The sequence below is a fragment of the Pseudopodoces humilis genome, chromosome 22, assembly GCF_049639895.1.
Source record: "Pseudopodoces humilis isolate 2021_Gansu_Grassland_sample_001 chromosome 22, ASM4963989v1, whole genome shotgun sequence".
NCBI lineage: Eukaryota > Metazoa > Chordata > Aves > Passeriformes > Paridae > Pseudopodoces > Pseudopodoces humilis.
This window is the reverse complement of record NC_142221.1, coordinates 4442765-4461267: the sequence shown is the minus strand read 5'-3', so window position 1 is coordinate 4461267 and position 18503 is coordinate 4442765. Positions and strand designations below refer to the sequence as shown.

The 18503-nt window shown below is 47.5% G+C and overlaps 1 protein-coding gene across 6 annotated transcripts in view; it reads right to left on the bottom strand.

Moving 5' to 3' along the window:
• RAPGEF1 (Rap guanine nucleotide exchange factor 1) overlaps positions 1 to 9387 on the bottom strand; it is an 84285-nt gene extending 74898 nt beyond the window's left edge. For 5 of the 6 annotated variants that reach the window (XM_088065712.1, XM_088065711.1, XM_088065713.1 and 2 more), the window contains exon 1: positions 9249 to 9373. In XM_088065712.1, the coding sequence (XP_087921838.1) occupies positions 9249 to 9273 (25 nt within the window). In that variant the 5' untranslated portion in view covers positions 9274 to 9373. Of the gene's footprint in view, positions 1 to 9248 lie in introns of all 6 variants that reach the window. The other variant, XM_088065715.1, reaches the window with a different exon arrangement.
• Between the last annotated feature and the right edge of the window lie 9116 nt (positions 9388 to 18503).

Sequence of the window (18503 nt, the reverse complement as noted above, 5' to 3'; positions counted from 1 at the left end):
AGGTCTAATGAAGCAGGTTGTATTTCAGGATAAAATCTAAGAATAAGAGCTGCCAATGAATATTTAGGGAATTTATACAGTGCTTTCAGCCCAGACATACAGGAACAAAAACATCTCTGTTTAAAGCCTACCTGGAAATAGGCACAGAGAGTAATAAGAACCAAATTCTTTCTTGGCATGGTTTTTAAATGTTTCTTTGCCCTGCAATTGTTAATAGGCTTTTTATTGGCCACCCACCCTTCACTGCCCTCAGCTGGCTTCTCTGAAATGTCTCCAAAATAGACATATTTGCTTTTTTCCCCAAAGATTTTGCTTTTCCTTGGCATTCCCCACTCCGGGCCGCTCACAAGTCATATTTGCCAAATGGCTACAAAGAGGGGACAGCTACATTTTCAATTCTGCCATAATGAAAGCCCTATTTGCAGCCTCTCTGATCTCCTCAGCCTTCTTCAGAAAATGTGTAGAAATTTAAATAAATTTTAATATCCATTCCTCCTCAAAATTTGACAAAAATTGACTGGTAAGTCCAAGAGCTGTAACAGAGGATGGATGAGCTATCACCACTGCCTTATGTAAGGATGTTACAGATTAAGGAAGAGAGGTGCAGACAAGGAGCAAACTTATCTCCGAGAGATGTGCCAAGTTATGCATGAAGACTCGCCGGTTCTTCTTTAAAGGGATTTTGTGCACCTGAATATCACAAAACTGGCCAGAGTTGAGAGTGCCAGCTCACATACTTTAAACACCATTCCTTAAATTCTCTCCATTATTTTAACAGGGTGGTTCTACAATGATCCAAAGTGTTTCTCCTGTAAAACAACACGCCAGATAGAGCAGGGGACAGAAGTGCCACTGATTCCAGTGACAAAGAGCAAACAGCTACACACATAAAAAGAACAGAAAAACTAAGCTGAAAAACAGAGAAACTCCCCACCTCAGTTTTTCAGTTATGTTCTAGGTATTGCTCATAAAGATACAAGATTATGGGGTTTTTTAAAGCCATGTGACTTTCTGATGCACAATGTTTCTGGGTACTGCAATTTTTTCCCACACAGCAGCCCTGGAGAAGCAATTCCAAGTAGAAAAACTTAAACTCAACCCCTGCACTGCTGTTACCATGCTCTGTCAAAATCTGGCATCAGCCTTAACATCTGATTCCATGTGACCTTCCAAGGGTATTTATACAGATAAACCACCTCCTGCACAAACCAGTGCTCTACATTTTCTGCAAATCCCTGTAAATTCATAGATGAGTTCTAACTAAACGTTTTGGCAGAATTCCCTAGTTCCTCACATGTATTATTCTTATATATAATTCTCCTAAAAAGGTAGAAAATGTAGACTTAAAAAAAATTAAGATGGAAAATATATATCCAAAGAGGGATATTTCATTTTCTTGCATATGAAAGCTGCAGCACACATCACTCTACACTGTCAAATGCAAGGCTGCATTAAACATTAAAAAAAAAAAAAAGGCAAAATGCTGAAATTGATGAAGTTAATATAGTTAGAGCACAACTGAAAGGATCATAAAACACCCAAGAAAAACTGTTTAAACAGTATTGTCCTGTTAACTGCACCACTGTCAGAGGGATCCACTGAGCTCCGCTCTCCAGAATTGATTGGAATGTACTCTACAACCAGAACTGCAATATTGATCTCCCTGGGTGCCCTTCGTGACGTTTGGCTTGTAAAGGAAACTTTCTAAATATGGCATTAATTCCTGAGGCTACTTTAGCACCTCTTGGGCAGCACAGACAGGACAGATTGGTACACAGGAACCAAACAAACCCATCAAAAGGTAAGGGATAAAACAATGTGTGCTATATATTTGGAACACACTTGTTTTGGTTCCCATTTTAATTATTAAAGACTGCCTGCAAACTACAGCTGAATAGATACAGAACTATTTATTCAGTCTCCTAGTAAAATTCCATCAAGGTTTAATCAACCAAGCTGCAGTATCTGCTTCCTCCAATCTTACCAGCTGTGAGTAACTATTCCTTGATTTTAACCTCCACTGATTTTTCTTTTTCTTTCTTTCAAGAAGCCTAAACAAAAAAAGTTCTCTTGAATTTTCTTTCAAACCCCAAGATTTTGTACACGTCAGGGATGAAATTAAAGATCTTGTTTAGAATATAAATGGGACTGGTTCAGTGAATATGTTAAGTATTCAACAAAGGGCATACCCCCATGAAGCCTTCGGAGAGAAAGAATGAGAGCATGAGAGTGCAAGCAAGCTTTAACCTCTCTCCCTGGGCAGAATAATGGATTAGGATTTCCTCAGAGGCACTGATGGCCACGCCAAGATGTTAACTCACATCACAAAATGCACAGGATTCTCATGGCACCAGAAAAACTCTACCCAATGCAGCAGACACTGTCACGCAGGTAAAGTAAGATAATGCAAAACATGTTGTTTTTTTTCAATTCAATTTATTTTTTTTCAATTCAAAAAGCTCAGTGATTTATAATTAAGAATTATTATTATAATTCTCAGCCTTCTATAATTAAGAAATCTCTTCTTCAGTGCTACCCATATTCATTTGACCCTCAGAGCTGTTATAAAATGGGAACCAATCAGTTATTTAGAATATAGCTCTTCTCAATTCTCAGATCTTTCAGATACTTTCCTAAATATGATACAATAGAAAGGAGGTGTAGGAGAACCAGTCCTCCCAAATACTGTTCAATATTGTACCTCCCACAACACCAAGTGAACACTGATACAGCCTGTCTTTTAATAGTGTTTCTATTCATTTCTCCCTTGCTCTTACAAGGAAACATTATCTTACAAACTCCACAGAAGGTGAGCTGTGCTAGCAGCTCAAACAGCAAAGAGATTTAACGTGACTGTTTCAAAGCTGGAGAGCTTTCACTGAAATATGCAACCCAAATAAAAGCAGATCAATAATGTGATCCATCAGCCTTCTCAGGCTGCTTCACAGAACATGTGAGGACATCACTTCTCTCTCACACAGATGAAATTGTCTGCTCTGTCACTGCCAATGCCAGACACCTTAAGAAGAGACTGGAAATGTGTTTTTAAGAGTGGATGCCGAGGGTCAGGGAATAAAGCCGTAATTTGTCAGGCTGAAGTAAAACGTGAACAGCACAACTGCAGAACATTCCTTTGGCAGCACGTCCCAACCTGCAGGATTCCTGCAGCTTTTCCGGATTGCTGAAATTCATCTTCTGTCTCTTTGCCTTGGAACAGACTCCCATGAAAGCCATGGGGAACATCCCCCTTGCCTGATTTCCCTTTGCCATCCGTCTTGTCCTCTCCTCTCTGCTCTCCTCACACGCAAATCAGCCTCCTGCTCCCTCTTTCCCCATCATGGTGGGTTGGGTATCCTCTCACTTCATCTTCTGATCTTTCAACCCATTCCATCAACATGTGACGCCCCTTTTTCCTTCTCTGGCCACCTTTTTATATACCTTGGAGTCCTGGGGCTGCAAATTCCAATTTGCAAAGACAATAAATCTAGTTTTCCTTCAATCTGTTCTCCCTTTTCCTCTGATTTCAAACCCTGACAGTAACACACTGTTCTCCCTTACCATCCTCTCATCCCATTATGTTCTACAATATTTCTCAACTGCAGCTAAACTTTAGTTATTTAGAAAAAAATAAAAACCTACAAGCAACAAAACTAATATCCTTGCAATAGCTACATGATTTTAATACTCTTTCCATGATACTGGCTGAATCCCACAGTCATATGCTAATAAATAAAAAGGAAAAGCAAAATTTTCCAAGTATTCAGGTACTTAGAGCATAATAAATTTTCAATTCTTTTCAGAGAGAAAAGCCTATTCTGTCACAAATCTGAGAAGCTGAAGGACCCCCCTCCATACATAGGATTTTTCTCCACATAATGTAACATCTCTACAGGCAGAATACAAGCTGAAGGATTCATTTAATACTAAGCAACAGTACACAGAGGACAAAGAGCTTCCCAAACTAGCAAAGGTCCCCAAATCCTGAGTTCCAACAGAAAAATGTTGTGACTATATGTGTAGGAAAACTGAACAAGTTATATCCACTACATGTATTCAAACTATGCAAAATGATGGGTGTGGTGAGGAGGGGGAGAGAGGAAGGAGGCTATTAAATCACCTTACCTGTAGTTCTGACATGTAATTTGTTATTTTTAATATAAAACATAGTTTTGGGTGTTTTATCTGGCACAAAGACAGAAAATGTTCTTTATCATCTTACCTTTGCTGGGCTAGAAGGGATCTTCCAAACTGAACAAACAACTCCAGCTCCCACTAGCTCAACTGAGCTACCCATAATACACATAAATGATTGAGTGATTGAATTAAACCTGATTAGCCATCAAATGCCTCTGCCAAGGAAGGTACAACATCTCTCCAGCTTTTTTAAAATGAAGTCTAGAAAGTTAACTCCTCATGTTCCTCCACTTGTAGCTCAAATGCTGTTAAAATTCTGGATGGAATGCCCTCCTTCCAAAGAATTTGTAAGTCAACAGCAAAGCTCATTTTGCCAATTCTACTCTCAGGCTTTCCACTTTGGAATAAATAAGATCTTAATGTACATTTCTTTTTAAAAAAAGATCACACCTTTGCATTAGAACCTATCTGCACCTACAGTAGAGTTACTAGAGCATCAGCTGCAATTCAAAACTTCCAAAAACATGAAGAAAACCCCAAGAAAACCTGGAAGAAGAGTTACAGATTGACTCCCTTCCCTAGAAACAAACACCCAGGTTTCTTCCACTCAGGCAATACTTTGCAGCATGCAAAGCCACAAAGGGAATCAAGAGATCTGAATGAGGGATATGTTTTACAATCTTGACTGACAGTCAACTTCCACTCCTCTCTCTGCCTGCCAGGAGGTTAGCAAGAGCCAGCGAGTCACCACCACATAAAAATCACAACCAAGAGATACATTTAGGCACTGTGGTTCAAGGAAAACGATTGCTTACACTGAAAATAAATTTAGCAATTGTTTCCAGTTTCTGATTTTCACTGACTAAGGCACAACCCAGCTGCTTCACATTCCAGTAGCCTTCAGCTGTCTTTTTCTCCACTCCTTGCCCACTTCCTTCTTACAAGTGCTGAGACCATCTCAATCCTGCAGCAGTTACCCCACACTTACACACCACCTGTCAACCTACAGTGGCTTACAAAAGATGCCAAATTCTGCTCCTTGTGCCCTTTTGTAGAAATCAGGGATCGTCTTGTACCTGTATTTTACCTCTACACAAAACCAGCCTGAATGGTTGAATGGTTGATGCTGTTTAAACAAGTTACAGTAAATCACATGTGGGATGTCACTATGGGAGCAGAGCAGGTGCTAAAAGCCTGACTAAGGAAGAATTGGAACTGAATTTCCTTTGGGGTTGAAAGGTGAGTTTTTGGAAGGGTCTAATTTTCAGATTTGCAGATAACTCCTATTTTGCTTGAAAACCACCAGCAGTGAAGCACTTAAGATGGTGAACTGCAAAATTTTCTAACCTGAAAGCCCTCACTTAATATTGAGGAACATGGTACAGCAGTAAATGCTCAACAGAACTGAGAGAGTCTTGCCTAGTAACCCACCTAAGCATGACAAAGAGAAACTGCATAAAACTCCACAGGTATATAAAACAGGCAGGCTAATTTCCATAAAATGATCTAAGACATGATGACAGTTCAAAACATACCCTCTGCAAAAACAAAATCTTCAGGAAACTTTACGTTAGTACAAAAACATTCGCAGATGAACAACTCAGGATCACATAAATTGGCATGAATGACTCCAGACAGAACATTAAATTACTACAAAGATGGAAATAATGTGACCTCCTGAATTGTTTCTTCAGTTTTGATATTTTATTAAGAACAGAGTTCTCCTGGGGTTACCCCCAGATGTTTATCCCACCAATACTCAAGGATGAGAATTTGAGGTGAATTTGCTTATCAGGCGAGTGCTTATGAGCAAAATGTAAAGCCAACAACATTTTTGGTTTACTGGGAATAAACACATCCCATTGAGTCCTGGGCAGATTAGAGATGACTGCCTGCACTCCAGGTAGCTAACACCTGAAACAGCTCTCTCAAACAACCTTTAGCAGGCAGCTGTTGGAAAAGTTTACAAGGGAAATGAAAACCATGGAAGAAATAACAAGACTAAGAGTGAAAAACCTTCAAAATATGGCGCCCATATGTTGTTTGGTTTCACTAAAAAGGCAGTTTTGAATGGACTTGTATCACAACAAGTTTTTGGTTCAGAGCTGATGTTGTCTAATTCCTCCCTGACTCTCCCTGAGTGATGCATTACCATCAGGTAAATAAAAACAGGAATTTGTGCATCGCCATGGTAACAGGAAGCCCAAGCAGAATCTGTGGCCTTCTCTGCTCTTTCTTGGCATTCCTATTTTGGATTTTACATCAAAAAAGGGAGACAGCAAATATTTTCTAAAAGTGAAGACACAAAGTCACAGTTCTGGAGTAAAGAGAAGTCAATGGCCATTCCTTCTCTTCAAGCCAAGGAGGGCTCTGCTTTGGAAAAGTGTCTGGAAGTCTCCTGGTGGGAGCCTAACAAAGTAGGGGCTCTAACACTAGCAAACCCCAAATATACCATCGTCTTCTGCATTACCAGATGGCTGCTCTTCACTCCAAAGCAGAGCTCTGAATTGTTCTACAGTGACCCTTCTGTTGATGAAATAGCAGCACTGAGAGGCTCCAGAGGGAGCCTTGTCTGCTCTTCCTTCACAGACAGGACAGAAGCTGTTATCTCTAATCATTTATTGTTGTTTTTTATTGAGTGCCAATAAGGTGTTTCAGTTAAGGACCCAGGGAGCAGATGTATGAGGGTCTCTGGGGGTCTAACCCTGGAAGGGGTAATACATTTTTTTCCAGCAGCCTGTCTAGACGGACACACAAGTAAAACCAAAGGCCACACCAAAGTTTGTCACCATGGCTTGTGACCAGACAATAATCAATTTTATTTATAACATAATGCAGGGATTTCTGTCCCCATAAGAAAAATAAATTCAAACATACACAAATGCACAGATCTTGGACCTCAGAGCATTTGTTTCACGAGTCTGTACCCTTTGTTCTGCTACTGTGCACGTTTTGACAAACATTACTCCTGAATGGCTGTGGTATTACAGGCTGTGTTTATTCGGTGACGCTACTAACCAAACTGCTTGTGTCAATCAGAAGTTCAAACACTCAGAAACAGCGATGCAGACGGTCCTGCTCTGGAACAGCTGGCCCCCGACCCTCCTTCCCTGCCCTTTCTCCTCCCGTTTATATTTGGACTGGATTTTTTTTGATTTTTTTTTTTTTAATATCCTTCCTAAAGAAATTAAAGTACAAGCAGTTGAAAGAGGACAGATTCCCAGATTTACAGTTTCTCTTGTTCAGCAAACCAGCACTGTGATAGATTTCCACTAGAACAAATGTCTCTGCATCAGGGCTTCTCCCACTGCATCTGTGAGCTGCACACTCACAGCACCGACCTGGGGATGGATCTTGCATGATCTTTGAGCTCAGTGTGGCTGGTCTCTAGGTTGTGCAGGGGATGATTTTTATATGGTATTTTATTGCCATTATATGGTATTTTATATGGCACATTATATGGTATTTATATTTATATGGTATTTCTTGGCCTCTGTTGTATTGTTTATGGAGCTGTGCTGAGTTTGTGTGTGTCTCCAGAGTCATCTTCTTGTGCTTGAACTCCTCACACTGCCTCTCTGGTGTGGAACTCTATTTACTACTCTCCCAGGGTTATTTACAGCACACGAATAAACAAAACGTGATCACTTATTTATACGTCTGTAATTACTGTCTACAGTTACTAAATCCCAAGCCGAATTCACCTCCAGCATAAACAAGTGGCAATTATTCCAGAGCTGGCCCGAGGTGTGTGTACTCCACTAACACCCTCCTTGCCCGCTGGAGTAAGGGACGAGCATGGAAAAGCTGAGCAGGAGCAAAGCCAGGTTGCGATATGTGAAAGGGATGGCGCACCGGATTAATCCGTGATATTTCTGGAGTAACATTTGTCCCCTGATGCAGCACACACTTGTTAGACAGAAACTCAGGGCAAAGAGCTGGGAGCACGCCGAGGTGCTGCATGGAGAAGCCGGCTGGCAGGCTGCTCGTGCCCCAGGGCCGCTCCAGAACCCGCAGCACCGGAGGAGAACACCAGGGTGGGATGACCACAACCAGAACACGATGCTGCCGACTTCACTCCTTGGAATCAGGGATCCTTCCTGCATCCCTGGCTGATGTCCTGGAAAGCCTGGATGCTCCACACAGCCCAACTCGAGCTGCTGCCCTGCCCTCCCCAGAAGGAGACAGCCTAGCTATTCCCCACAATGGAATATACGAAACAGCATTGATTTTTCTCTGCTAATTAAATGCATCATAATTAAACTACGTAACTTCGCTGCTTGATTTGCACAACACTAATTGAATCTTTAAGCGTACTACTCCCACTACAGAGAAAAACAGGGTCATTCAACCATCTAAAGTGACAACTGAGAACCAGGCACGACTCCAGAAGCGCAGACAGACAATATGATCCGTGCTTGAGCGTTTCCTTGTGAGAGCAGGAGGAACGTCAGCAGCCTCCCCTGGCTCTGGCTCTCATAAGCACGCCGGGCAGAGAAGAGGGAAGAAAAAAACCTGCAAGTTCCCTCTGACATTTGCTCATCTTTTCTCATCCTGCACAAACACCAGGAGAGGAAAGTTGAGAGAAGTTGAAATTAATCATAGCGCGTAGGCCCAAAGCACTGCAGCGCCCGGCTGCGCTGATGCTCGCCTGCACGGCAAGAACGGAATGGGTGCAAGAAAATAAAAATTAAAATAAAGGAACCGGGAGGGAAAAAGAGGAAAACAGCGAGGAAAAAGGAAAAGGCGGAGGAGACACAATGCCCGAGTGAAGCAGCGCCAGGGCAGCGGAGGACCGGCCCCCGGGGGGACGGGCAGAGCATCTCCTGCGGCCCCCGGGCCCAGCCCCGGCCCGGGCCCCGCTCGCCGCCCGCGCTGTCAGGAGCCCCCGCAAGGAGCGAGCCGGGCGCGGGGGGCCCGGCCCGGCTCACCCCGCCCCGCCGGGCCGCACCAGGCCCGCGGCACCGCCGGCGCCTCCCGCAGCTCCCGCAGCCCCGGCGGCGCCGGCTCCTCCCGCGGCTCCCCGGCCCGCGGCGGGTCCGCGGGGAGGGCGGCGAGCGCGGCCGCCCCGGCGCGTCCCCTCCCGCGCTGCCCGCGGGCCTCCCGGCGCTCACCTGCTCTCTCGATCTTGCCGGACATGTCGGTAGCCGGCGCTCGGCGCTCAGGCCCGGCGGGGCACGGGGCCGGCCGAGGGGCTGCCGGGCTCCCGCTGCTGCCGGGCGCGGTGCGGGAGCGGCTCCAGCGGCGGCCGGGGAGGAGCGCCCCCCCCCCGCCCGCACCGCGGGGCCGCGACGGGAAGGGGCGGCCCGGGGCCCCCGCCGCGCACGCCCAGCGCCCGGCGCCGCCTCCCGGCCACAAAGGGAACCGCGGGGCGGGGCTGGCGGCGGGGCGGGCACGGAACCCCCGCGGGCCCGGGAGCGGGATCCGGGGATGGGCATCGGGATCCGGGGATGGGCATGGGGATCCCGGGATGGGCATGGGGATCCCGAGATGGGCATGGGGATCCCGGGATGGGCATGGGGATCCGGGGATGGGCATGGGGATCCCGGGATGGGCATGGGGATCCGGGGATGGGCATGGGGATCCCGGGATGGGCATGGGGATCCGGGGATGGGCATGGGGATCCCGGGATGGGCATGGGGATCCCGGGATGGGCATCGGGGTCCGGGGATGGGCATGGGGGTCCCGGGATGGGCATGGGGATCCCGGGATGGGCATGGGGATCCCGGGATGGGCATGGGGATCCGGGGATGGGCATGGGGATCCGGGGATGGGCATGGGGATCCCGGGATGGGCATGGGGATCCCGGGATGGGCATGGGGATCCCGGGATGGGCATGGGGATCCGGGGATGGGCATGGGGATCCCGGGATGGGCATGGGGATCCCGGGATGGGCATCGGGATCCGGGGATGGGCATCGGGATCCCGGGATGGGCATGGGGATCCAGGGATGAGGATCAGAATCCTGGGATGGGCATCAGGATCCAGGTGTGGATGGGAGGGACCACAGCGGGTCAGCTGCTCCGACCTCCTGCTCAAGGAGGGTCATCTCAGAGGGCACAGCACAGGGCCATGACCAGATGGGTCTGGAATATCTCCGTTGAAGGACACTCCACACCCTTTTTTTCCTCTGTTTCAGTGTGTGTTCATTGCACGGGAAATAAGTTCTTCCTTGTGTCCAGGTGGAACTTGGTGTGCATCAGTTTCTGCCCATTTCCTTGTGTCCGAGTGGCTGGCACCACCGGGAAGAGCCTGGCTGTATCTTCTTGGCATCCCCCTTCAAATACTTATACTCATTAATGCGGTCTATTTTCCAGGCTGAACAGCCCCAAGTCCCTCAGTCTTTTTCTAGGAACCCAGGTGGTTTTCCCCCTAAAATGTAATCCTCAGGATGTGGGGTTGGAAGGAGCAGGGACCCCCCCATCCTGAGCTGCCCAGAGATGCCCTGCTGGTGCTTCTGACCCTTCAGAATCTCCTCAGGCCTCACAGGTTCTGCCTTTTTCCAAATTCACTGCCATGGCAGAATATTTCTTTTGGAGAAGTCAGCAGCAAAATTTAATCAATTACAATTTACTCTCTACAACTGTCTGAAAGAAGGTTGTGGCAAGGTGAGGGTCAGCCTCTTCTCCCAGCAACCAGCAACAGAACAAAGGGAAACAGCTTCAAGTTCTGCCAGAAGGTTCAGATTGGATATTAGTAAAAATTTATTCATGGAAAGAATGGTTAAGCCTTGGAACAGGCTGCTCAGGGCGGTGATGGGGTCACTGTCCCTGGAAGTGTTCACAAAATGAATGAAAATGCTTTAGTGGGCATGGTGGTACTCACTAGAAGGTTGGACTTGATGATAATGGAGGTCCTCTCCAACCTTAATGATTCTGTGATTCTATTAAAAGGGAGCAAAGTTGGGATTTGTGCAGAGCTGACTACAACAGGACGCCAGTGCTGCTGCCTCAGAGCATCCTCACAGCATCTACAGACACCCCAAATCCACGCTCAGGGCAGCGTGGTGACCCCAGGTTGCCCAGCAGGGCTGCTGGAAGCCCCACAGCAGCCACAGACAAGCGCTGTGATCCTGCTCCTGCTCCCTGACACCCTCAGCTCCCTGTCTGCCATCCCAACCTACACACCGGCTTTAATCTGAGCCCAGGGAGCAGTGGCACCACCCTGGGGACAAGTGGCTTCAATCCACAGGGAAGTGACAGCAGAGCCCTGGGGGAGGGCTCCAGGCAATAATGAAATAATTAGGGTCCTATTTGAAAATTAACTCATTTTTACAACTTAATTCAGGACAAATATCACAACAATGACTTGAAGTGTGTGCTACAGGCCAATAAATCTGAAGCCTGGAGAGCTGTCAGAGACTGTTTATTTCCCTTATCAAATAAATCATTCACGAGGTTGCTATTTCTGTAAGCTTTCCACACAACTTTGAAAGTGACTTCATGAGCCTGTTTAAACATCTCACACACCCGGGGCTCGGCAGAAGGTATAGGAGGAAATGTCTAAGAGGCAGAGCATGCATTTTTCTTTCAATAATTTTTATGTTGAGAGGCTTGTGGAGAGTTCCTGAGCACATTTGCTTAATAAATCTGACCAAAAAAAAAAAAAGAAAAAAAAAAAAAGGTGGATTTAGGTAGAGGTTTTCCTCTGGCTCACACAGATGTAAATGGTGGCTGTTGTAGCCACGCTGAGCTGTGCTGACTCACTCGTATTAGTGAGCAGTAGTAACGAGGAGCTGCAGCGGGTGATGCTAATGAGAGCAGACCCGACTGGGAGTACACACAGGAAGCAGACAGATGAAGTAACAAGCTGCTATTCTTACACCCTCCCGTTTTCAGACTTGGGCAAGGGGAGAAGGAGAATGTGTGCAATAATGTGAGACATGAACAGAACAGCTACTAAATTGGAAGGTCTTTTCATAGTCTCTGATATAAAAAGCCCTGTTTTGCCCAGGATGTGTTGCCTTCCGGGGGATGCTGGAGTTTCTCTTGTGGTTTCTGCATTAAGATGTAACTCACAACACTGGGAAAACCTAATGCTTCTAAATATCCCCTGGAGTCAGCTGGGGAAAAACACCTCGGAGCTGATTTTGTCCATTTGAGTGTGTTGTTAAGGGCAGAACTGTGGCCAGGAGAGCAGGAGGAGATCTGTGAGGAGAGATGTCACTTTTCAGGCTGTTACAGAGCAGTGTGGGACCCCACAGGGATGGTTCTTGCAACACATTTGGACAGAAGGAAAGGGATGGCAGTAGCTGGTTACCTTCAAGAGGGAGCAATACTGGAACACCCTACAATTTTTCAGGCACTGATGCTACATCAGGAAGAAGAAGAAAAAATGAAGAATATTTTGGGTACCTGCTTTGTTATCGGATGAGAGCACACTGCTAAAGTTCACCTTAAAGCCAGAGACGTGCCAGATGTGGCAGCAACATCTGGAGCCTCCTTTCAGAAATATTTCTTTGCTGGGAGAAGCTCCCTGGCAGCAAAACCTGCCAGGAACACTCAGCAGATGGTGGAAGCCCTGGCTGGAGGCTGCCCCAGACGGGCTGGCAGCACCTAGGGAAGGCCAGCAGACCCCAAGTGCAGCCCCACAGGGTCATTTCCTGCAGTGAGTCACTGAACTGTACAACTGACCCACTGAACGGGGGAAATTGTGCAAGAAATGCCAACGAGACTTGAACCGCGCAGTTAAAGAGCGCTCCTGCCCTCTAGTGAGGGCTCAGCCCAAATCCCTGCTCCCATCCCAGCCCTGCTCTCCTGCTCCCCGCTACAGTTTGTGGGATCGGGGCTCAGGTCCTGCCGTGTCTGTCCCTGCAGAAATCCCAGGAGGATTCACCCCATTCACCCCAAAAAAAGCTGTCCGAGTGGGCTTTAGCAGCAGGGAATAACTGGGGTTATTTAGGGAAATGCAGTTTAGCCAACTGCCCTCTTGTACAATGCCTTCTGCACCAGCACTGGCATCGATAATATCACTGCTCAGGATAGTTGCAGTTTGATTAAGACTCCGAAAGCTCACTGAAAAACCTTATGGAATGTGCAGAGAACCCCCAAGTGACAAACACATCACAGTGACCCGATGTGCTCCACCCCTGCTCAGCCCGTGGGGCAGAAACTTTTGCCACTGGGAAGAGGTGGAAACAAAAATTTATTGGAAGCAGCAAAAGCTGAAGGGCAAGATTATCATCTCCTGTTAACGGCTGCAACTCCTCTGAGGTCTTCAGGGGTGGAAAGAGTAGGAGTGGGATGCCAGTATGTGGTGGAGGAGAGGAATGGTCTGGGGAAGAAGACAGCACAATCATGGGGGACACGCTCTGGCTGAGACTCAGAAGAGCGATGCAGAAAAGGACAGAGCTCTGTGTCAGTCCCCTGGAGAACATTTGTGATGCAATCTCCATCAGAGTTCATATGAGCAAAAAAAAAATGCAAATGGGAGACACTGATTTTGGGCAAATCCCCACTTTAACCTCCTCTAGGAAGGGTCAGTGTTCAGGTTTTTGATGACAGAAAATAGCTGGTGGTCCCAAGTCCCAGCTGTGTGACAGCCCCCGTGCTCCGTGTGCTGGAGTGAGAGACAGGTTGTTATTATTAGGAGAGTTGTTATTATTATTAGGCGAGTTATTATTATTAGGCGAGCTGATGGTCTGGACAGAATGTCCAAGTTCCCCTGTGCATCGTCCGTGGCCGTAGGGCTGGTCCGAGCCCCGGGGGGAGTTTCCACTGGTTCTCTCATTCTGACACATGATTGTCCGGACTTGCTTTCTCCCAGCTTTTTCCTTTAAAAAAGGCGAGATTTGGGTGCTGGCTCTAGAGGGCAGCATATGCCGGCACATGGGGCTGGGGGCACCGCCGGCTCCCCCCGACCCGCGCCCTGCGGAATCCCGGCAGGAGAAGGAGAGAAACACGGCAGTGGTTATCCAGCGAGGAAGAGGAGAGAATCTCGGCAGGAGAAGGAGAGAATCTTGGCAGTGGTTATCCTGTGAAGAAGAGGAGAGAATCTTGGGAGTGGTTATCCAGGGAGGATGCTCCCCAAAGGTGCACACTGTCCTGTGTCTGCAGGTGGGACAAGGAGTGATGGATCATGGAATGGTCGGGGTTGGAAGGAACCCTTAGAGGTCATTTAGTTCCAAACCCCCTGCCATGGGCAGGGACACCTTCCACTATCCCAGGCTGCTCCAAGCCCCTTCCACCTTGGCCTTGGACACTTCCAGGGATCCAGGGGCAGCCACAGCTGCCACAGCACCCCTGTGCCAGGGCCTGCCCACCCTCATTGTAAAGAGTTCCTTCCTTATATGTAATCTAAATTTACCCTCTTTCAGTTTAAAGCCATTAGCCTTTGTCCTATTGCAACATCCCAACCTTGAAACACCTTGGTCCCCTCCCTTCTCGCTCACAGACCTTTGTTTTGTTTTGTTTTGTTCCCCAGACAAATTTCTGGTCCAAGACCAAAAAACCCGTTGGATGTTGGGGTGGATCACTTAATACTTCAGGGCTCCCTATCTCTAAACACCAACAGCCAGGTGGGCAGGAGGGCAGAGACTCAGGTCACTGGGACCAGGGGATTAATCAAAAAATAAATAAATTGCACTTTCACATATATCTGTTAAAGTGACAGCTTAAGTTAAAGCTTTTTGATGTCTTTTTCCTAGTCTTTTGTGAAAAGAAGTAAATAGGGGAAAAAATTGTTGGCCTCACGCTGCCACAGGAGGATGAGGTGGATCTGAGGAGGGACGCTGAGAAGAACCCCAGCCCCTGGGATTACTAAAAAGAAAAACTGAAAGAGAGATTAAACAGCTCATGACAAACTCTTTGTACCTTTAAAATAATTAGGAAGGTGAAGGAGAAAAGGCTGTAAAGGTTCTTTCTCTGGTTTAATCTTTCCCCTGGGGAAATCTTTCCTACTGGGGACTACATTTTGCAGTGAAAACATAAGCATGTGAATCACCAGCACAATATATAGTGGCTAACGAGGTGTCTGGCACTCCAAGGTGTTTCTGTCAGCACCTCCTCAGTGGTCAGACGTCTGGCTGTCCTTTCACCTCCCCACACCTGGAGGTTCACATTGATGGCTCATCCTCTGGGGGTTTAATTGGGATCATGGCAGGTAATTGAATAAAGATCTTTGCTGTGCATGGCTGGAGCTTGGCTGCTGACTTTGCTAACCACAGCATGGTCCATCTGTGCTGTCCCTGAAGAGTAAAAGCAGCTCTGAGCTCTGAAGCCTGCCCTGACCCTTCTGACTCCGGAGTTTGTGATGCTGAGGACAGAATTGGTGGGAAGACCCTCTTCCTTTCACAGGAAGGGAACAGGATAGCTTGGACAGTCCTTTCCACCTGCAGATAATGTGGATGTTTTCCCAGAGATACAGATGGTCCCAAGCCCATCCCCTTTGGATGGCTTGAACATCCCCTGGTGCCACACTGCATCACAGACCTTGGCCAGCCTCTGGGCACTGAGCAAGCAGGAGAGGAACGTTTGTTGTCTCGTGGCACAGGCTGCTGGATACATCAGGACTGCGGGAAATGTACCTTGGACTCTGCCTGCTGCAAATGAATTCTTCCTTCTTCTGAAGCATCATTGGAGACGAAAATGGAACACAAGGAGATGGACACATTTCTGTGGCAAACTCCCTTTCAATCAGAAGATGCTCCTGCTGCTCCTGCTGCCAGCAAAGACTGGAGGAGCTTCACTTCCAGACCTGCTTCACTGCAATGCAGTTCCCATCCACCTCTGGATGAGGGAGACAACTCACCATAAAGCCAAGGGGTATTCAGGAAGGACACGATGGAGGGGCCCAGTTTAGAGCACCAGAAGCAAGCCCGGCTCATACACAAGCCCTCTTTAAAACTTTGCTTTTCTTCCAGGTCATTTTCCATGGACAAGTGACCCTTCCTGCCTCACACCACAGAGCAAGCAGATGCTGAAGGTGAACCAAGTCACTCCCTGCAGGAAAGAGTGAAACAAAAATGAATCAAAAAAAGGAAATCAAAATCAATATTAAAAAGTCAAATAATAAAAATTCTGTTTTGGAAACAAAGGTCACCCAGGGAAAAATGTAATTGGACATGACAACCTAGATTCCCCCTCCCTGCCAACCCCAGGTGGGGAGACCTTGTGCCCAAGCCAAAGTGTCACCTGGCCATGTTGCTGAAGCTCCACACGTTCTGTACAGCTGACAGCAGCTGCAGGAAGGATGGGGGAGAGAAACCTGGGGGAGCTGCAGGCAGCAGTGGTCTGAAATAGCAGAGGTCTTGCAGGGCAGGAGTGAGTTGTGTTGGCAAATCCACCTGGGGAGCCCAGCACAGAATAAATGAGCCTGTGGCAGGGCAGGAGTGGGATGTGCTGAATCCTGAAGATTCAGATGCAGGAGATCCAGGCTTGGGAAAGGCAGTGCTGCCCCTGAGCAGAGGTGGCACCAGCCACCAGGAGGATGTGCACGGCAGAGAGGGAACGTGTTTGCTTTCAGTGCAAAAAGGCAACTTGGGGCAGGCTGGCCTCTCTGTGCCTCAGTTTCCCCTTTTATAAAATGGCCCTTTCGCCCTTGCAATTAGACAGGAAAGGCACAGACACCTCTGGACCTCATTAATGAGCACAGCAACCACCCTGGCAGCTGGTAGGAACATGAACCAGGGATTCTCACCCAGCCCCTCCAAGGTCCCTCTCATGCAGCATGACAAACTGCAATGTCTCATGTAAGTCTTCATTTTGGCCCTCCTGGCCCTGAAGGGGGACTGACCAACCCTCATGTTGTTCCCATTATGCTGCACAAGCCCTGATACTGTTCAGAGAGCATTGTAAATGTGGGGCACGTCCCTCTGATAACGATGCAAACCTCAAACCATTATTCCTCAGCCCACAGCACTTCTCTTCATCATCAAGCTGGTGCTGATGGGTTTTTTTGGTGAAGTTTTTTTCTTCCTTCCTTTATTTTAATTTATTTTTAAACTTGACCTCCATTCCTCCTGGGAATTTCTGTTGGATTCTTTTTATTATTACTTTTTTCTTTCTTTCTTTTTTCCTTTTTTTTGTTTTGTTTTGCACAAAGTCAGCAGCAGGGAGGTAAACTTCCCACAATGTCCATTTGCCAACAGAGCTTTCTTTAGCATAACAGACAATAGGGAAGCAAAAGTAATGCTCTGGCTGGATGTGACATTTCCAGCACCATGGTGACCGTGGTGGCTGCTCTCTGTCCCCCCACAGCTGGCCCAAGGGTGACCTGCAGCTCCATGAAATGTTGATTTCCTTGTCAGCTGAGAGCCTGCCTACCTGGGCAGGGGGAGGTCCCACTGCAGGAGCTTCTCCATTCTTTGGCAGCCCCATCTCTGCAATCTCCTCTCCAGCTGTGCTTACCAGCTTTGTTACCTTGTTTTGGCCTTCAGTGCTTTCCTGCAGGCTGTGGGGTTTGGGGGATGTTTCCTGCATGCTTAGAGGGGCAGCTGGATTTAACCAAGGAATAAGGAGAGAGTAAAAAAGTCACTCAGCCTTCAGTACAATTAGCATGGGACCAAATCCTGTTTTCTCCCCAGCTTAAAGGTGGACAGGGTTTAGCTCAGTTTCTGATAAAATTGACACTGCTGTGGTTGGGATGGCAGAAAACCCTGCACGCAGCACATTTCAGATGGACATCAAGACTCATTTCCTTGTGGCTGAAACAAGAGTAAAATAACCCCTCAGCAAACTGGAAAAGCAGTAAAAGCCAAACTTGAAGGAAACCCAAGGGAACATCAGAGAATCAGCCTGGTTGCCTTACAATAAAAACAACAACAAAAAAGAACTGGTTCAACTACTAACAATATTTGACTAACAAGCATCTTGAGCTGGATGAATGGGGAGAACCCTTTGGCAAAGGGGCTTTCTCCTCCCAAGACCCCCAAGAGCAAGACACAAAGAGAAGGCAGTGGGGAGCCCTTCCTGCCACCCCTTGGGATTACAGGATCTCCTGAGGACACAAATAATTTTGTATAAATTGGGCCACCTCCCCAGTTAAATGGGAGCCTGTGCACTGCCTGCATCACCCCCTGGTAGGTTTGGATTTGCCATCAGAAGGAGTTGCTGAGGCTGTGGATGTGCTGGGAGAGAGCTGGAGCGAGTCAAGGAAGGGGAACACGACTGCTCCCCGTTACACAGGGATGCTGCTAAGGGACCATGGGGAGCAGCAGCATCACCTCTGGGGCTGGGGGGTGCAGAGGGGCTCTGGACCTTGCAGAAACAAGGCCTGGAGGGGCTCCAAACAGCTCTGTGAGTCCCAACAGGGCTGAGCAGTCAAGAACTCCAAAAGGAGCAGGGGCTGGGAAATGTGACTGCGGATCTCAACTACTGCAACAAAAAACACGGAGAAAACCACGGATCCTTCTGCTGGTGGGTGGGGGCTCT